Here is a 19,975-nt window from a genome sequence, read left to right as displayed (position 1 = left end):
ATTCCTTAGTAGTACGCACAAAGAAGCTTGAAATTTATTGACTCGCACTAAGAGCTTCATGCGAGTGAGTGGGATATCCGCCATAAAGCGTGGCGGTTCGCCGATTGTCTAGTAGTGCGATAGTGGAAAGGACAAGGGGGGATTAAGTTGTGCAAATCCCCCCCCCCTCACCGAAATGTATCCGGTAAAATGTTTTCAAAGTATTCATGAGTCCATGTTGTCCCAGGCGAGCTGTGCACGGAGGCGCGCGCCCCGGTGCGTCGCGCGGCGTGCCAGACGTTGTTCAGCTGCGTGGGCGCGCACGGCACGCTGCTGAGCGCGCCCGCCTGGCGCGCGCTGCTCGCCGTGCTCTTCCCCATGCTCGAACAGGTACCCAGTGCACTCTGCTACTGCTAGTTACTTCAATTAGGTCGATGATAATGGATGGTAATTAATAATGAGCTTACCGCCAGGATGTGACCACGTGTGCAATCACTAGGTAATAATAGTACTATGCATTTATTGCAAAAATCCGCTGTGGGACTACTAACTTTAATAGAGCGAAGTTTTAGCTTATGAAGATTTACTGCCGTACTCAGAGACATTTAATGATTACTTTAACTATTCCTTAGTAACTATCTTGTTGCAAAAACAATCACAAAGGGACTTACTTAAGGGTTACATAACCATTAAATTAAAAATCTCTGAGTATGGCCGTATGTAACAAATGCACATAGTGTAATGTTAATGCTATATTAATTAAAGATTTCTTGTTCGTTCAGGTTCAGAAGCAGTCGAACATAGCAAGCTCGGAGAAGGTGGACACGGGAGACCACATCCTGATACACCACACCAGGAACACAGCGCAGAAACAATGGGCAGAGACACAGGTAATCTGAGCCGTATTATGTCTAGGCATACTAGGTAAGTGCCTAGGGTTATAGAGGGACGCCGCGAGTCCAAAATTAATGCCCACAGAGTGACAGCTCACTTGGTGACCAAGAGCTTTAAGACGCCCACTTCTTATGCATGAGGGTGCAAATTTAAAACCTACCAACGGCATGTATCAATTCTATTTTTTCCGAGTTATATGTACTTTCTAAGATTATTTAGACACCACTGACAAATGGTGAAGGAAAACATCGTGAGGAAACTGGGTTTTATAATTTTTTATTATAAGTTTGAAATCGCCAACCCACATTGAATAAGGATTAACGAGCATTCGGATGGTATGCGATCGGAGCCGCTCATGGACCCTTGTTATATACTAGAGGAGTGTTTATAATATAACGAAAATAAATAATAATTATTAAAATGTGTGGTTAATAGGTGCTGACCCTATCCGGAGTAGCCCGAGTGTTCCACTCTCGGTTCCAACTCCTCACCACGGTGGGAGACTTCACCAGGTCCTGGACGGCGCTGCTCGACTACATTACAGACTTCGCACTGCGCAGGAGTCACGAGGTACACACTACACTACCTTACTAACCTGATCCCCTTAAAAAAAAACATGTTTTAATACAAATCACAACTTCATTAATGATTGTGTTACCAAGATTATAAAAATAAAACTTATAATATACAGGGTGTATACGGAATGGTTCCGAAAAACGCAAAAATATTTTTTGTTTTTATAATTTTAATAGTTTTAGTTTTCGTCATCAGCCTTAAGCAGTTGATTACAACTATTATTACATAAAATAAACATTGAATACCTTATTTCTTTGAAAATACAACTAAATGAAATAAAAATAAATAAATATAAAAATAAAAGAATTAATTCAGTTTACTCGCCAGCCCCGGTGTGTAGACCCCTTCACAGGAGAAACGACAATAACACTGATCGTTGTGTGTGCAGGTGTCGGTGGGCGCGCTGAAGTCGTTCCAGGAGGTGGTGTCTGCGGCGGGGCGCGCCACGGACGTGGAGCCGGCGCTCATGGCGCGCGTGTGGGCCGCCGCCTGGGCCGCCTGGACCAACATCGCCTCCGCCGCGCCCGCCGACCCGCCGCGTTAGTACTCTTTACTCAGACCTTCGGGGCCCAGTGGGGGCAACAGGACTAAAGACTTTTATTTTCTTCATAACTTTAAATATTTGTAGTCAAAGTCAAAGCATTTATTTCAATTAATCCTAAATAAGGCACTTTTGAAACGTCAAATTGAATTGTCCGTCAGTCTGTCTGTCAGTGAAGCTAGGCGCTCGTTCCAAAGTGTAGCTTCGAATGGAGAAGAACGAGCAAGAAATTCCATCGTTACTCTTTTTTAAAAAAAAATTACAATATCTCTGATACATTATTTGATCATTTACCTATTGTATATATATGTAGGAACAATGTAACGACAATACGACGTCAAAACTAATAGGACAATAAAACCAATTTGTAAAGAATATAAAACAAAATAGCGGGTTGTTTCAAACATATGTACACTAACAATTTTGAAATAATGCAATCAATCTGAAAAAACAATCTTTAATTTAATTTTTCAAATCAAAAAATAACTGCTTGATGCCACAGGATCCCTAGACTACATTGGAATAAATTAATACTTTAAGTTAACGTGTAACTAGTGATCGTATTAGAGCATTGTCTAGTGTGAGCGAGTGCCCAGTTGTAGTCTCCTGTCTGTGCCAAATAAACGTATTTTCTTTCTTTCTAAAGGGAAAGCCTTTGTGAACAGATGGATATCTCATGTCTGATGGATGGTGATGATATTTAATGTATGATTTGGTTTCCTCTCCAGCATCAGAAGACGGCAAGCCCGTGGAGGTGTACGCGCCCTCCCTGAACTTCCTCACCACACTCGTGCAGATATTCCCGCTCATCTTCCAGCATATACGACCCACGTGAGTGCCTATATATTAAACTAGCTTCTGCCCGCGACTTCGTCCGCGGAAAATTTCTTGTTTTGACATAAAATCACACTCGGCGCTATTGTAGCTTCCTATTATACCTAATGCGCTCTAACAAGGTGCGGCTGACAGATTCAGTAACGTTTCGTATCACTCTTGAAAGTTGCTGCGATTTAAAAATTATGCCTTAATATTTTAGCTGTATCACATTCGTATTATGTTAAATCATTCGGATGCGTAGTTAATTAAATTAAAACCAACCGGAATGTTCTAGTATTCAATTAAAATCTAATGAAATGAAAAATAAAGTAAAGTGTTATGCGTATAACGTAAAGCCATAGTCGTGTTTAGTGATGGGATGTACGGCTACGATGGATAGGTAGTCGATGTTTTTTTAGAATAAAAAACGAAAATCGTGCGTCGTTCAATTATCATTCTTAAAAAACCTTTAATTATGTGGGTCCATCCACTGTAGACGCGGCTCTCTCTGCCCAAACCACAGTGACATTATCTGAGCAGAAATATGTAGTAGGCATTTTTCTAGACATTTCCGGCGCCATTGATAATGCGTGGTGGTACTTAATCTAACATATACAAACTAATATATCCTTGTTTTCTTCACGGTTCTGTAAAACTGTAACTCTGAAACACCTCAGGGCTCGGTCATAAAATATTTATTTTGACAAGTATATACACGTAGTTAGACTGCACAACTAAATAACACACACATTTAATAAAAAAATTCAAGAGAATTAAATGTATGCTGCGAGTATCGATAGCGATAAAAAAAGATTTTTCTAATGTCCATCCCTAAAGAGAGACGTCAACGTCATACTGGCATCTGTCAGCCGCACCTTGTTATAACGCACAAGGTATAGTAGAAGAATTTTTGGAATTGGATCAGTAATTTCGAAGATTACCGATATTCTCTTGTCTGCTAAAGGTTAGTCCCTTAGTCGCCAAGCTTGTTCATGGTCGCCAAGCTTGGCCATGGTCGCCAAGCTTGTCCATTTTCGCCAAGCTTGGCCATTTTCGCCAAGCTTGGCCATTTTCGCCATGCTTGGCCATTTTCGCCAAGCTTGGCCATGGTCGCCAAGCTTGGCCATTTTCGCCAAGCTTAGCCATTTTCGCCAAGCTTGGCCATTTTCGCCAAGCTTGCTCATGGTCGCCAAGCTTGGCCATTATCGCCAAGCATAGCCATAGTCTCCAAGCTTGGCCATGTTCGCCAAGCTTAGCCATGTTTGCCAAGCTTAGCCATGTTTGCCAAGCATAGCCATAGTCTCCAAGCTTGGCCATGTTCGCCAAGCTTGGCCATTATCGCCATCGGCCAAGCTTGGCCGTAATTGCCAAGCTTGGCCATAGTCGCCAAGCTTGGCCATGGTCGCCAAGCTTGGCCATGGTCGCCAAGCTTGGCCACTGTCGCCAAGCTTGGCCATGGTCGCCAAACTTGGCTATGGTCGCCAAGCTTGGCCACTGTCGCCAAGCTTGGCCACTGTCGCCAAGCTTGGCCATAGTTGCCAAACCAGGCCATTGTCGCCAACCTTGGCCACTGTCGCCAAGCTTGGCCATGGTCGCCAAACTTGGCCATGGTCGCCAAGCTTGGCCATTGTCGCCAAGCTTGGCCATGGTCGCCAAGCTAGGCCATGGTCGCCAAGCTTGGCCATGGTCGCCAAGCTTGGCCATTGTCGCCAAGCTTGGCCATTTTCGCCAAGCTTGGCCATGGTCGCCAAGCTTGGCCATGGTCGCCAAGCTTGGCCATGGTCGCCAAGCTTGGCCATGGTCGCCAAGCTTGGCCATGGTCTGGTTTCCGCCTTGAATGAGGAGTAGGAACGGGATGATTTGTAGTTATAAGAATAAATTGCCAACCCGCATTGAGCAAACGGGTGATTAATGCTCAAACCTTCTCCGTGCGTGAAGAGGTTTGTGGTCATGATGTGAAGTCTGACGCCCCCTCGCTCGCGTCACTCCAGCGGGAGGAGTATCGAATAATATTCTCCGTGTAATGCAACAAGAATGTATGTCGGCAGGTTCACGGCGGCGGACGTGTCCCGGCTGGGCGCGTGCCTGGCGCAGGCCTGCAGCACGCGGCCCTCCGCCGCCGCCTCCGCCCTGGACGCGCTCTCCGCCGCGCCCGTGTCGCTGCACGCGCTGCACTGCCTCGACATCGTGCACAAGGTAACTACACACTTATACCTCCGCCCTGGACGCGCTCTCCGCCGCGCCCGTGTCGCTGCACGCGCTGCACTGCCTCGACATCGTGCACAAGGTAACTACACACTTATACCTCCGCCCTGGACGCGCTCTCCGCCGCGCCCGTGTCGCTGCACGCGCTGCACTGCCTCGACATCGTGCACAAGGTAACTACACACTTATACCTCCGCCCTGGACGCGCTCTCCGCCGCGCCCGTGTCGCTGCACGCGCTGCACTGCCTCGACATCGTGCACAAGGTAACTACACACTTATACCTCCGCCCTGGACGCGCTCTCCGCCGCGCCCGTGTCGCTGCACGCGCTGCACTGCCTCGACATCGTGCACAAGGTAACTACACACTTATACCTCCGCCCTGGACGCGCTCTCCGCCGCGCCCGTGTCGCTGCACGCGCTGCACTGCCTCGACATCGTGCACAAGGTAACTACACACTTATACCTCCGCCCTGGACGCGCTCTCCGCCGCGCCCGTGTCGCTGCACGCGCTGCACTGCCTCGACATCGTGCACAAGGTAACTACACACTTATACCTCCGCCCTGGACGCGCTCTCCGCCGCGCCCGTGTCGCTGCACGCGCTGCACTGCCTCGACATCGTGCACAAGGTAACTACACACTTATACCTCCGCCCTGGACGCGCTCTCCGCCGCGCCCGTGTCGCTGCACGCGCTGCACTGCCTCGACATCGTGCACAAGGTAACTACACACTTATACCTCCGCCCTGGACGCGCTCTCCGCCGCGCCCGTGTCGCTGCACGCGCTGCACTGCCTCGACATCGTGCACAAGGTAACTACACACTTATACCTCCGCCCTGGACGCGCTCTCCGCCGCGCCCGTGTCGCTGCACGCGCTGCACTGCCTCGACATCGTGCACAAGGTAACTACACACTTATACCTCCGCCCTGGACGCGCTCTCCGCCGCGCCCGTGTCGCTGCACGCGCTGCACTGCCTCGACATCGTGCACAAGGTAACTACACACTTATACCTCCGCCCTGGACGCGCTCTCCGCCGCGCCCGTGTCGCTGCACGCGCTGCACTGCCTCGACATCGTGCACAAGGTAACTACACACTTATACCTCCGCCCTGGACGCGCTCTCCGCCGCGCCCGTGTCGCTGCACGCGCTGCACTGCCTCGACATCGTGCACAAGGTAACTACACACTTATACCTCCGCCCTGGACGCGCTCTCCGCCGCGCCCGTGTCGCTGCACGCGCTGCACTGCCTCGACATCGTGCACAAGGTAACTACACACTTATACCTCCGCCCTGGACGCGCTCTCCGCCGCGCCCGTGTCGCTGCACGCGCTGCACTGCCTCGACATCGTGCACAAGGTAACTACACACTTATACCTCCGCCCTGGACGCGCTCTCCGCCGCGCCCGTGTCGCTGCACGCGCTGCACTGCCTCGACATCGTGCACAAGGTAACTACACACTTATACCTCCGCCCTGGACGCGCTCTCCGCCGCGCCCGTGTCGCTGCACGCGCTGCACTGCCTCGACATCGTGCACAAGGTAACTACACACTTATACCTCCGCCCTGGACGCGCTCTCCGCCGCGCCCGTGTCGCTGCACGCGCTGCACTGCCTCGACATCGTGCACAAGGTAACTACACACTTATACCTCCGCCCTGGACGCGCTCTCCGCCGCGCCCGTGTCGCTGCACGCGCTGCACTGCCTCGACATCGTGCACAAGGTAACTACACACTTATACCTCCGCCCTGGACGCGCTCTCCGCCGCGCCCGTGTCGCTGCACGCGCTGCACTGCTGGGGTCACTAAGCACTGTTCTCTAGGCTATCCCCTTACTTTCCTGCAGGAGGCGCTGGTGCGCCACGAGCTGCTGGTGCCGCTGTTCGCGGCGCTGACGGGGCTGGCGCGCAGCGTGGCGGGGCGGGGCTGCGGCGCCGCGCCGCGCTGCCTGGCCGCCGCCGCCGCGCTCTACCGCGCCGCGCCCGCGCCCGCCGCGCCCGTGCTGCCGCCGCTACTGCTGGTAGGCTCGCTACATACGAATTTATCAAATGACGCCCGAGTATTAATATTTTGTCGCACTTAATCATATCGCTAAAACGGGGTCAATAGAATTCAAAGGGTGAAGAAGAATGGGGTGAATAGATGTTAGAAAATTTCCCCAACATTTATTTCCCCCTCGAATTCTATTCACCCCGTTTTACGATGTCGTTTTATTAACACTCAAATCGCGACGCGCAAGCTCAAAAACTGCTCCGTCGCAGAATAAAAGTATTTTTGCGCTCACGTATGCGCACATCATCGTTCAAAGACGTTTGTACGTAGATACATTAAAATAATTGCTTTGCCTCAGGCTCTTCACTCTGCAGTCCAGAACTTCGGTCAGGACAAGCGACGGAAGACGGCTGAACAAATGGAGGAGACCGCACAGATCTCGTCGCTGTTGTTACAGGTAAGCAATCGGTATACAGGTTTGTTTTAACACAACCAACAACCCTGCAGGATATGGGTCTGTGACCAGAACCAGACTCGTGCGTATGGCGCCGAGCATTCCGTCTCTAAGAACTATCGGACCACCGCAGATGGCGCCCAGTAGGGCTGCGGCATCAGTCCGGAGCTGCGGACTGCCTAGCGGGTTACCGGGAACGGGGTGGTTTTTAGTCAGTAAGAGTTTGACACTCCCTCTCGCATCAAGGCAGGAGAAGTAGTTGGATGTTCCCCACCCTCCCCCTAAAAAAAGGATCTATAAATCAATAACCTCACAACTTTTCTTCTTCAACTATACAAAGTTTTCTTCTTCAACTATCCAAAGTTTTCCAAAACTAGAAAACTTGTAGATATATGTATAGTATGTATAGCTATTTTTTCTGTAAAATGTATTAACATGTAACATTATTCTCTACACAGGTGTTAAACACAGGGTTGCCGCTAGCTAGAGAAGATCCCGAAACATACAAAGAGTTCTGGGAGACTCTACCCAAAGTACTAGAGACATTCCTTTTCGAACCACCGTGAGTATTTCTACCTGTCTACTGATAATATTAAATCATTGCTTCAGGAAAATATTTGGTTTTGCGCAAATTTCAAGCGTTTTTCTCCCAACTAGACAAACTGTAAAACCAAAAGTTCCAGCTTATGGTTTAGTTGAAATAAATGCTTTGAATTGAGCTCGTCATTTGATGGAAGTGAAAGTCATACGTGATCAGCGGCTTAAGCCTCGTCTCTACTAGGAACATTTGTCGAGCAACATATCGGACGACGTCAGACGCCGCGGCGTTTTTATTGAAACTGTTTCTTGTCGCATAATCAATAATGTCGCCGCAATGTCTCTGGGGACACATGTCCCTCGACAAATTTTCCAAGTGAGGTCGAGGCTTTAGTGCCTATTAACGAGAATGCGTTCGACTCTTATTTCGAACTAAGGGCACCGTAGCCTTAGACTAATGTAAACATGTCTCCTCCAGCGTGGGCGGCGGCCGCGCGGCCCGACAGCTGGTTCTGGCACTCCGGGACCTCGCCCTGCGCGCCCGCCCCCGCCTGCCCCCCCTACACCTGCGGCCACTGCTGGCGCTGGTACGGGCCGGCTCGCTACACACGCAGCCCTCGCAACCCATACGTAAGTACAGTAGCACTGCGCCCCCCCCCCCCCCCTACACCTGCGGCCACTGCTGGCGCTGGTACGGGCCGGCTCGCTACACACGCAGCCCTCGCAACCCATACGTAAGTACAGTAGCACTGCGCCCCCCCTCCCCCCTACACCTGCGGCCACTGCTGGCGCTGGTACGGGCCGGCTCGCTACACACGCAGCCCTCGCAACCCATACGTAAGTACAGTAGCACTGCGCCCCCCCTCCCCCCTACACCTGCGGCCACTGCTGGCGCTGGTACGGGCCGGCTCGCTACACACGCAGCCCTCGCAACCCATACGTAAGTACAGTAGCACTGCGCCCCCCCCTCCCCCCTACACCTGCGGCCACTGCTGGCACTGGTACGGGCCGGCTCGCTACACACGCAGCCCTCGCAACCCATACGTAAGTACAGTAGCACTGCGCCCCCCCCCCCCCCCCCCTATACCTCGATTGAAAGATGGGACAGTTGGAAATCAGTTTAGTAAGCAATCAGCCCCGCTCATTAACACTAGCAACACTTGATTAGTTATAAATGCGTTGCCACCCCTTTTGGGTCTATGACGATTGAGGGGATTTGGGTTATGGGGGAGGAGGATTACCCATATGTAAAAAAACTTAACATAAAAATCATATAAAAAAAATATTCCTCACGATTTGTTATTAGTATTTACTAATTTATTTGTGTTTTTTATGTAACAGAAAACGAACAAGAGTTGAAAGAGAGAGAAGAGTTTGCGCGGACATGCTTTGAGACTCTACTGCAATACTCCATGCTCGAAGATATCGACTCTTTCGCGGGAGTCGAAGGTGAGTTCACAATTACACATTCACATATTTATCTTGAAGTTCTCATATCCACATTGGTGCAGAGATTGAAATCATAAAATCATACTTCCATTGATTGATTTGTTGATAAACTTAGCATGCATATTTGCCCCCGGCCACCATATTTGCGTGTCTGCGGATGGCGAGCAAGATTAGCTCGCCGCCCGACCAGAAACAGACCCGTGCCTACGGCGCCGAGCGTTCCACATGCCCCATCTGTGGTGGTCTAATGGCTGTTTGAGGCCACATACCCATCAGACGACCACAGATAGGGCTGATGCCTGATCCTGAGCTGCGGACTACCCAGCGGATTTACCGGGGCTCCGGCTCGAAAAGCAGGAGTAGGAACGGGGTGGTTTTTAGTCAGTAAGAGTCTGACACTTCCTCTCGCCTTGCCCAAGGCGGGAAAGTCATTGGATGAATTCTCCCCTTAAAAAAATGCATATTATCAGCTAATTTAAAAGAAATACACTAACTTGTTACCTTATACCCATTTCATAGAAAATAGTAGATATAAAACATTTTTTTTTTTTTATAATAAATGAAATATTTCTTTCAGATGACGCAGACCCTCTAGCGATAGTGGCCCTCCTGGACAGGTTCCACGAGGTCATATCGAAGTACACGCAGGACGAGGACAACACGGAGCCACTGCCCAGGTCAGTACCATGGACTGTCATCATCACCATCATCATCAACAGCTGGGGGGTAACCCACTACCATCAGGAATATATTTTATTATAAATAAATATCTTCTCCCGCGCGGTTTCATCCGCTCTGCTCAACTCCTATTCTTCATGGCGTTATGTTTTATTAGCCTTATAGCCTTTCCCAACAAATTGAGTATCTCACACAAAAATAATTACTCAAATCGAACCAGTAGTTTCAGTCAAAATCAAAGCATTTATTTCAGAGTAACCATTAACAAATAAAGGATTAAATAATTCTAATAATGTAAGTAAATAATTGTAAAAATCCACTTTGCTGTGCCCGACAGGGTCCATGATTGATTCGATGTCTAACATACCAACTATTTTTATGTACACATTATGGCATGCAATAAAGTATTGACTATTGAGTAATAAGTCAGTCAGTCAGTCTATCACTGAAGCTAGCCAGTGCCAAATGGCAATCCCATACTTAAGTTATTTAATGTATAATACTTATGTTTGTAAATCCCCCCGCTACAGGCACCAGCTATCTGAGATATCGTTCGTGCTGAAGGCAGTGGCGACCCTCACCGACTCCATGAAGAAGGCGCCGCCAGGCAAGGTGGACGCCGTCGCCTGGGACAAGTTAATAGGTAATTACGACTTTATTTTCATGTGTACAAGGTTATTTATGAAAAGTTGCCGTATAACCCGCTTCATTTTTACCGACTTTAAAAAAGGAGAAAGTTCTATGTTCGGATGCTTGTTTACGAATATCTTGTTATAGTTTTCAATTACTTTTCCGTTGTTACCTGTTTGGTTTCTATTGCAGAAGCTAGTTTGAAATTGATGTGACCCAGTCTTGTTTTTATTATTTTAAATGACAATGCCAGATCCTGCCCCACTTGATTTCATCAATGTACCAGAAATGTAAATTAATCAATATTATGCAATGAAAATAAGACCCTTGGTTACTTAATTATTATTCTGATAAAGTTGCGGATAAAAACTAGGAAATAAAAAGAATTTAAAAAACCTAAGGCCTATTTCCTGTATTTATCGCGACTATCTGCGTTTCTTAGTACGCTTGCACAAGGAACACAAAGAGTAATTCAATAAAAAAACAGATTTATTAATGTAATGTGTACGAATTTTAATATGAATTTGGTATAAATACATATCTACTGTTAGTTAATTTATTTTTTTATAATATATATTATAATGAACGCATATTCTAATTACTATTTCGTGTTTGAACGTTAGTGATTACATGTAACGAAACGTCATTGGCATGCGTGTGTCAGTTATGTCCAAAAAGTCATTACTTTTTGGACATAACTGACTTTTTTGACATTCGCTCTGTCTGTTCTGTTTACATTGTTGTTTCGTTATGACTATTAATTAAAAATAGGATTACTAAAGATGATATTGGTGATGACATTCCTTCCTTTCATAGCTAAAGACCCTATGATAGCATTGTAATAATATAAAGCACTTGATTTAATTATTTCTACCATTATAACTGCAATTAATCTAAACTGGTACCTAACCTAAATGTAATATTTTGTTCTTAGATTTATATAGAAACCGCAAGGTCTAAAGGCTTTTAATCATGTTTTTAGTTATCACTAATAGAGCAGCAATAGAATGCTACATTTGGCATGCCTGTACACTATATTTTTTGGTGGGGCAAAGCTCTATAGAGATTCTGGCATTGTCATTTGAAATAAGAATTACATGCCGCCATTTAATGCACCGGCTTATACAGAGATTGTAGCTTTAAACCAAATTTTGTGTTTTTAACGAAGCCAAATCATTTGTAACCATTGATCTAGTTATAATCTTTTTCTCACCCACTTGTGTTATTTCATTACTTGAAATCCTCCGATAATGGTTGTTAAAAGTTGTTTTGGAAAGTTATATGTGTCCGTGTCCGTGTCCGGCAGGCCTGTACCCCCAGTTGGTGGTGCTGGCGGCCAGCGGGCGCGCCGGGGGCGCGGGGGCGCGGGCGGCGGGGGCGCGGGCGCGCTGCGCGAGGCGCTGCTGCAGTACGAGGCGCTGCTGCGTGCGCCGGCGCAGCTATAGCGCAGCCAGCGCACGCGCCGCCTCTACACCATACACATCTAGCGCACCACTCCGGTACTTATCTGCATTCCTTTCACAAACCCCACCGAACAATACTGTTCATATTGCATTTTCAACTATAAACTTACTGCACTGCTAATTTCAAAATTGACTGCATAATCAGTCCTTTTAATTATCACCTGATGGTAAGCAATTGACGCCGCTCATGGACACCCGAAACACCAGAGGCGTTACAAGTGCGTTGCTGACCTTTTGGGGGTTAGGAATTTTATGATTGCTGGGGAATCGGGGATTGGGAAGATTAAAACGTGCAAGCCTTCAGAATTGATGTTTTGTAAACACATTTTCTAAAATGAAAACAAGTATAAAAACTTATATACATAAAAACTTATACATTTTCTAAAAAAGACTAAATATATGTTTTTCATTGGCCTCAGAACTCAAGCGAAGTCGTCGAGATGCGGACATAGGTGGCGCTGCAAACGCTAACTATATATAGTATATAATAAAGAGAACTGTATGAAATAACATTACATAGTAGTTATTTAATTAATTAATTAATATATGAACTAGTGCTGTTTTCAATAAGTTATTGTTAGATAGTTAAATTTTATAGATAGAAGTGTGTATGTTCAGTCGAAATGATATATTTTAGTGATGACTTACTTTTTTTTTAATGTGTGCTATCAATCATCCGTTATGCAATTTTCTTAACTTACTTATACAGGAAATTTTGTAGGTGTGGCAAAATTTAGTTTTTTTATATTATATATATTTGATGGGTCGACTTTTGGCCGCTATCTCACCTGATGGTAAGTGATGATGCGGTCTATGATGAAGCACGTCAACCTATTCACTCGGGCTTTGAAGACACTCAGGTTATTGTATAAGCCGGTAAACGACTGCTAAGCTAAGCAACTGCTACCGGACTGATGGTAAGCAATCGCCGCTGCCCATGGACACTTGAAACACCAGAGGCGCACACTCACTTATTTTTGTATCATACACTTTCACGCTTGAGGAACAAAATGTTTGTCATTTTGTAATATAACATGTCGACTAAACATAATTATATTACATTAACTAAAAATCACGGTTTACTCACGTACATTAATAGAGAAATGCTCTACTAGTTTCGAGTCACAGAGGGACTCAAAATCATGAGCAGCGTGTACGTGAGTAAACCGTGATTTTTAGTTAATTTAATATGTCTCACGATAGTTATTACAAAAATATAATTTTATTATATTAAAAAAGAAACGAAGTTATTTTATTAACATTTTATGTTTTATTTCCACATATTCTCCCTATTACATGGGATTTGTAATATAACTGTTGAAATGTGGATTACACTTAATATGTAAAACCTACACTTCTACCTACCCCCTCGGGAAACTAAAGATGTCTTAAGTAAGTTGAGTGAATAAAAAATATATAAGCATTCCTCTAATATGGCCAATATGTATTAAAATTTATTATAATAATTTGTATATAACTGATTTTCATTAATACATATAAAAATTAAAATTGCAATATAGTTTTAATAAGAACTACATCTCTATGCACTGTAAGGATTAAAGTAAGAACTTGTGTTGCAGTATAAACAATAACTACTTTGTCTAGCAAGAGGTTAAGATACATGAACGTAGTTATTTCAATATCTTTATTAATTTACTAGTTACTTCCGTCCGGTTTCACCCTCTCTGCTCAGCTCCTTTTGATTGTAGCGTGATGCACTATCCAATATAAAAATATTTTTTTTCTGCCAAAATACCTATCCATCACCCAAGTCAGCTTATACCCTGGCCGTATACAAAATTTCATCAAAATCCGTTCCGTAGTTTCAGTTTCAGCGCGATTGAAGGACAAACATCCAAACAAATAAACTTTCACATTAATTACACCCTCTGACTACCCTCTCATTTTACGGCAGGCGTAATGTTATTGTTTATACTAAAACAAATCCAAAGCAGCTAATAGGTTCATGCACTCGCTAATAATGCTAAAAGTAAGACAATATAACAAATAAATATCAAATAATGAAGCCATAAGTAAAGACCTAGATCCTAAATAGTGTTTAAATCAAGGCAGAAAGTTGATGAAATAGAAATTCTAGCTTTATTTTTACAAGGATGAGTTTGAATTCAATTCTGTTGGTATATTGAAACTGTTAATTTCTCTTGTGCCTGAATGTTAAGCCTTCTGAGCAAATCATTTATTACCTAGCCTTATAAAATAAAAACTAATGCGTGCAATGTTTACAGTAACTTAGCTTAAATCAGCAATTGACTGTAATGAAAATATCACTCTCTCTGTCTCTTTCGCACGCCGCACACTCGCACTCGTTTACGACTGCGCCAAAGTCGCTGTGACATTGGTAGGCACGTGTGTGTCAGCAGTCATATGATATTAGTCAGTGTCTCTACCGTTAGTAGACGAAAACTAAGCTGTGCCCTTAGTATGAGTTTGCTTTACGTTAAAAGTAATCGAAACGAGAGCACGTTTGGCGCTCTGATTGGCCGGCTCGAATAAACCAACCAATCAGAGCGTCAAACACGCTCTCGTTTCGTTTTCGTCCAACGTAAAGCAAACTCGTACTAAGAATACTGATTGGCCGGCTCGAATGAATCAACCAATCAGAGCGTCGAACGACTGCACACCAATGTCAAAGCGATATAAGCGCAGTGTTTGTCGTAAACAAGTGCGAGTGTTAGGGCAAGAATGAAAAAAACAGTATTTTTTATTTTACTTCTATCAATTTTTAAGTATATCAGCAATAGCCATATTTTTTAGCTTTATAACTTAACTCAAAATGATGCTGAGAATGGTTTAAATGATAAGTAGAATTTGATACTTACAATAGTAAATAAGGCATAGACAAGATGAACATAATTATATGATTTCTGACAACGGCGCTAGTGGATTTAGCTGTTTATTTTATGTAAATTTTGTGTGTATATATTATATATAGACTTTTTTAAATATAAACGCTATTATGAAATTGTTTGTAGTCTAAATTTTTCCCTGAAATAGTTATAAACATAATCAAATACTGAGTGAAACATACGGTTAATAATAAATCTTGAAATCTCTTACTTATCAGTACCTTTAGTATGAGTGTGCTTTACGTTGAAAACTAATTGACAGCGCGTTCGGCGCTCTGATTGGCCGGCTCGAATAACCCAATCAGAGTGCCAAACGCTCTCTTTAATTTTGATAAACCGTAAAGCATACTCATACTAAGGGTACTGTTTAAAATATCACTAAAATGAGGTTCAGAAGCTAGTATTAAATACAATACACCTACCTATAGTAACCGAAAATGACCGAAATCTTCTAAATACGAACTTTCATGCTTATACATAAAATAACAATGATATTTATTTATGTTCATAGAAATGAAGAAAATGCGCTGTGTTTGTGACGCGAGCGTATATTTATTTAGTTGGTATTATCAACGAAAAATAAACATAATGTACCATACTATTAATCTTTGTCTTATTGGGAACTAGGTACTCCCACGCGGCTTCACCTGCAGCTCGGCTGCTATTGACCGTAGCGTGATCTTTTATCCTATAGCCTTCCTCGATACATAGACTATCCAACACATAAATAATTATTCAAATAGAACCAGTAGTTCCAGAGAGCAGCGCGTTTCAACAAACTATTCAGCTTTATATACCTAAAGTGTTCTAAAATTATCTACCACGGCTTTAATGGGAGAATGGGAGGCAGTGTTGTGTTCGAAGATAGAAGAAGAAGAAAATATTGAAGATATACCTACAGTGAAAGAGATAGCTTTTTCATAACAAACACAGACATAGATATTATGTTGTATGATTTTTTTTTTAATACTCAATCATTTATATTTACTATTGTAATCTTTAAACTTAACACTACCTCCCAGTGGCAGATACTTTTAAAGCTCCTTGTAAAGTAAAAAAAGAATAAGACATAGTATATGGAGTATAGATATAGATACACAAACTGGAATGTAGCCAGATTGACCACACGTGGCTATTCTATTTATATTATCGTTTGTTCGTAAACAAACTTCAGTATATTGCCGTCTCTTACAAATGGGTGCTTAATACCTACGTGTAAGAATAAGATGGCAGGATTTGTCATGGAGCAAGTAAGATATGTTCAGCAGTGAACTTCTTGTGGCGTATATGATGATGATAAAATGATGATGACTGCACAGTAAGCGCAGTAAGGTGCAAACGTGTCACAGGTTCAGGTTCTCAAACAAATGATAATGGCATTTTCTGCCCGAAGTCAGGAAGTTCGGCGGTGTTTCACCCCCATACCTTCAAAAGCACATATCATCCAATGACTTCTCTCGCCTTGGGCGAGGTGGGAGGGAGTGTCAGATTCTTACTGACTAAAAACCACCCCGTTCCCACTCCTGCTTTTCGAACCGGGGCCCCGGTAAGGCCGCAGCTCCGGAAAAGCACATACAAAACATGATCAACGGCTAGTTGATCATGTTTTTATACTTAGCTTGTCTCCTATAAGAATAAATATGATACTATAGGTATGTCATGTGATATAGAATAGAAACATGATATTTAGTATAATATTAGTTCACTCGATTGGTAACTGCGGAAGTAGGCTCGTGTAATCAATCTTATTGATGTTAAGTTTGAAACACATACACAACAACAAGGTATAGTATAATGAAAAGGGGTCTTCATTAGGTATACTATGACTAAGGTAAAAGTTAGTTGTGTTTGCGTGAAACAAATTAAAATTTCTGCTCGGCATATACTGATATAACCGATAGTAGGTACACATATGTATTCAGGTAAAAAGTTGTAAGGTAAGCTAACCAAATAAGGCCTACCTTATTTTTATTACCGCCTAGCTCGTAGGTTTAAAATGACAATGGGCTGATAATTTCAAAATCTTATATTTATTTATTAAACTTTGTAATAATGGAATCAAAATGGCTTTAGAAACAAAAATTACAATTTTGTAAACACAAATAACTAAAGTGTCACTTTGGCCTTATTGGGAACCCTATGTCTTAATAAGGCCTCAATAAAAACTAGTAAGTATTCAACTTCTTAATTATAACAAAACTTTGTTAATGCTTATAATAAATGTAATGAGATCTTATTAATTAATTTTGGTCATTATACATCAGGCTAAACGAGTTTCTCATCATGTAATACCCAAGTAACATATTTGAAGTCATCGGTACCCCAGCATCAGTCAAACGAATGAGAATAACTTCTTGTTCTGTAGCCAATTTAGCGACCGACCTAGCTTTCGTGTAGTGGAAACCACTCTTTAGATGATGCGTACTTCTTTGGAAGTTATATCTGGCGCAGAGCCTACCGGGTAAAACAGGGTGCATAAAATTCGAAGGGTGCATAGCATCACGATGAAAATTTCCCGATATCCATTAACCCCTTTTCTGTATCATTCACCCCGTTTACCCCTTTCTACCATTTTAACAGCGTTTTCCATCTTTTGCAAAATCCATTGGCTTTCTTTTTGACAGAAGCTGGTGATACTTATTTAACAAATTACTGAAAAACAACTATGCCGAATAAGGCCTACACGTTTTTTTTGTAGGCTTTATTAGGATCATGGCACATAGGTAAACAAAACAACGATTATATGAAGTACACCGATGTATCTATTTCACGTATGTAGGAGATGGCTAAATGTATAATTGTCATACAGACAAAACACGGCACGTCGCGCGTATACTGAAAATTTAAAAATACTAACAGTTTACGCGGCCCGAATTTTATAAAAACTAAAGTGCGCTCCACGTCGTGATTGTTTTCGTCTGTAGGTTCCAACATAATCGCGGCACGGTTGCTTCTGTGCTCAAATTAGTTAAGTAATGTATCATACTTCTAAAACTTGGACCATTTGACATCGGAAAGAGGGAAATTTTTAAAATAGACTTTATTGGGGCATAGGCCTTATTTGGTATTTACTATAGTTCCCCATCCCAAAATTAACCGTTTACTTAATGTGTCAAAAAAAAACGTAAGTTCTACATGGTTCGAGCTGCGCACTGCTTAGTGGGTTACCGGGGCTCCGGCTCGAAAAGTAGGAGTGGAACGCTGTGGTTATTAGTCAGTAAGAGTAACACTCCCTCTCAAAGCCCAAGGCGGGATTTTCAATAATTTCTCATCAAAAAAAGTAATTTTTTTTAACTTTCGGGCAAATGTATCCACAGAACTGAATGCATTAAAACAGTAACAAGCTCAAAGGACGGCAGTATAATATTATAACCAACTATAAGTTTTAAAACTTATCTGATGTCAAAAAAGAAAGAGGTTTTCAATTATACAGTATGCTACTTCCGCGCGGTTTCATGCTCTGCTTGGCTCCTATTGGTCATAGCGTGATCAATAGCGAATAAGCCTTCCTGTGAGAATACACTACCCAACACAAAAAGAATTATTCAATTTTTATTTAGATTAGCGCGTAAAACAAACAAACTCTTCAGCTTTATAATATTTGTATTGTAATAGATTTTTAAGTCAAAAATGTTTCATACTTTCCTACCTGCGTGCAGAGGCAGACTTCAAGCCAAAGTTACCTGCTGACAATTTCATAAAACAATGCGTTTTTCTGATGTTTCTTCTTTCAGTTGTACCGAGATTAGAATGTTGAACTAATAAAACGATCGACGCATAGCATCACGACTGGAAACGATCTCGGACCGAGTTAAAATTAACTGTTTGGTTCACTGAACCCTCCCAACCTCCACGGAAATCTTTAAATAGATACACAACTTCCTTATAACTGAGATGGATTTACTTATTCTAACAAGATTTTAATTTTATTGGATGTTCTTTGAATTTGAAGGCGTTTTGCGATCCCGGATTTAGGCATAGGTAAATTGCAGGAAACCTATTTAAGTTACCAATGTTATCTATAATTGTAGGTTCTCGATATTAGGTAGATAATAAATAAAAAAACTAAGAAAATTCAGGTATCTTGCTCTAATACGTTCTAATAGGTATGTTCTGATTTATTTCGATTGCGGGACCCAAAACAGCATTCATTTCCTGGGATCGCGGGTGTTCGTGACTTCAGTGTTCCGGTGTTTTCAAGGTTGTGTGTACTGTAAATCCTGACTTACAGAAGCGGTTTTAGGAGGTTGTGCTCATGTCCCATTAAAAAAACGCATAAGGTATTAAGTAGCTAAGGTACCTAATAACTATCTGAAACAGATTTCCTATGAACAGAGAATATAAAACAAAAACGTGCTTCAAAATGTCGACCAAAGCAAATTGTTCGGCGCATATTTACCTTACTTAGGTAATTTCTACCTAACACAAGTTATACTTCCGTCAATTTAGCCATCTGACTCCTATCTGAAGAATAATAGCTTTTGTCATAATAATTACTATATTTTAGGTATAGATTTGAAGGTTTCCAGGCTTTTAAAGCTTTGCCTCATTAGTTCGATCTCAAGACTTTAACTCTGTGTGCAAAAATCTAACGACCCTGTAAATAATAAGTATAGACATAATTCAATTATCCAATAATTGATCTTGTGTCTGTCGGTCCATAAAAACACTTTGCTACGCGTGCCATCATTAATTGATCACCGAGCAAACATTGCAGCACTAAAAATTCACGTTATTGCCACGCCCTTTATCCCCAAAGAGGTAGGCAGAAATGTACATTATGGCACGTAATGCCACTGTACAATGTAGTAACTGTACACCCACTTTTCACAATGTGCACTAAATTCACCATATGCACCAAAAAGTGTTTAATGAATATGAATTACCTGAATCCATTA

The 19,975-nt window shown here is 43.0% G+C and overlaps 1 protein-coding gene and 1 long non-coding RNA gene across 3 annotated transcripts in view; one reads left to right on the top strand and one right to left on the bottom strand.

The window, feature by feature from the left end:
- The window catches only part of LOC118280684 (protein MON2 homolog), a 41,141-nt gene extending 27,416 nt beyond the window's left edge, over window positions 1–13,725 (top strand). For both annotated transcript variants that reach the window (XM_050699439.1, XM_050699440.1), the window contains 15 exons: window positions 227–369; window positions 762–869; window positions 1,309–1,443; window positions 1,838–1,988; window positions 2,719–2,821; window positions 4,855–5,002; window positions 6,854–7,027; window positions 7,358–7,456; window positions 7,912–8,015; window positions 8,469–8,620; window positions 9,332–9,439; window positions 10,017–10,116; window positions 10,648–10,760; window positions 12,054–12,246; window positions 12,630–13,725. In XM_050699439.1, the coding sequence (XP_050555396.1) occupies window positions 227–369; window positions 762–869; window positions 1,309–1,443; window positions 1,838–1,988; window positions 2,719–2,821; window positions 4,855–5,002; window positions 6,854–7,027; window positions 7,358–7,456; window positions 7,912–8,015; window positions 8,469–8,620; window positions 9,332–9,439; window positions 10,017–10,116; window positions 10,648–10,760; window positions 12,054–12,246; window positions 12,630–12,681 (1,883 nt within the window). In that variant the 3' untranslated portion in view covers window positions 12,682–13,725. The remainder of the gene's footprint in view (window positions 1–226; window positions 370–761; window positions 870–1,308; window positions 1,444–1,837; window positions 1,989–2,718; window positions 2,822–4,854; window positions 5,003–6,853; window positions 7,028–7,357; window positions 7,457–7,911; window positions 8,016–8,468; window positions 8,621–9,331; window positions 9,440–10,016; window positions 10,117–10,647; window positions 10,761–12,053; window positions 12,247–12,629) is intronic.
- Window positions 13,726–17,088: 3,363 nt separating this feature from the next.
- LOC126911585 (uncharacterized) overlaps window positions 17,089–19,975 on the bottom strand; it is a 297,716-nt gene continuing 294,829 nt past the window's right edge. The window contains exon 2 of the long non-coding RNA XR_007706119.1: window positions 17,089–17,257. This is a non-coding gene — a long non-coding RNA (uncharacterized LOC126911585). The remainder of the gene's footprint in view (window positions 17,258–19,975) is intronic.

This window comes from Spodoptera frugiperda, chromosome 16 (assembly GCF_023101765.2).
Source record: "Spodoptera frugiperda isolate SF20-4 chromosome 16, AGI-APGP_CSIRO_Sfru_2.0, whole genome shotgun sequence".
Taxonomy (NCBI): domain Eukaryota; kingdom Metazoa; phylum Arthropoda; class Insecta; order Lepidoptera; family Noctuidae; genus Spodoptera; species Spodoptera frugiperda.
This window is presented reverse-complemented; position numbering and strand designations above follow the sequence as displayed.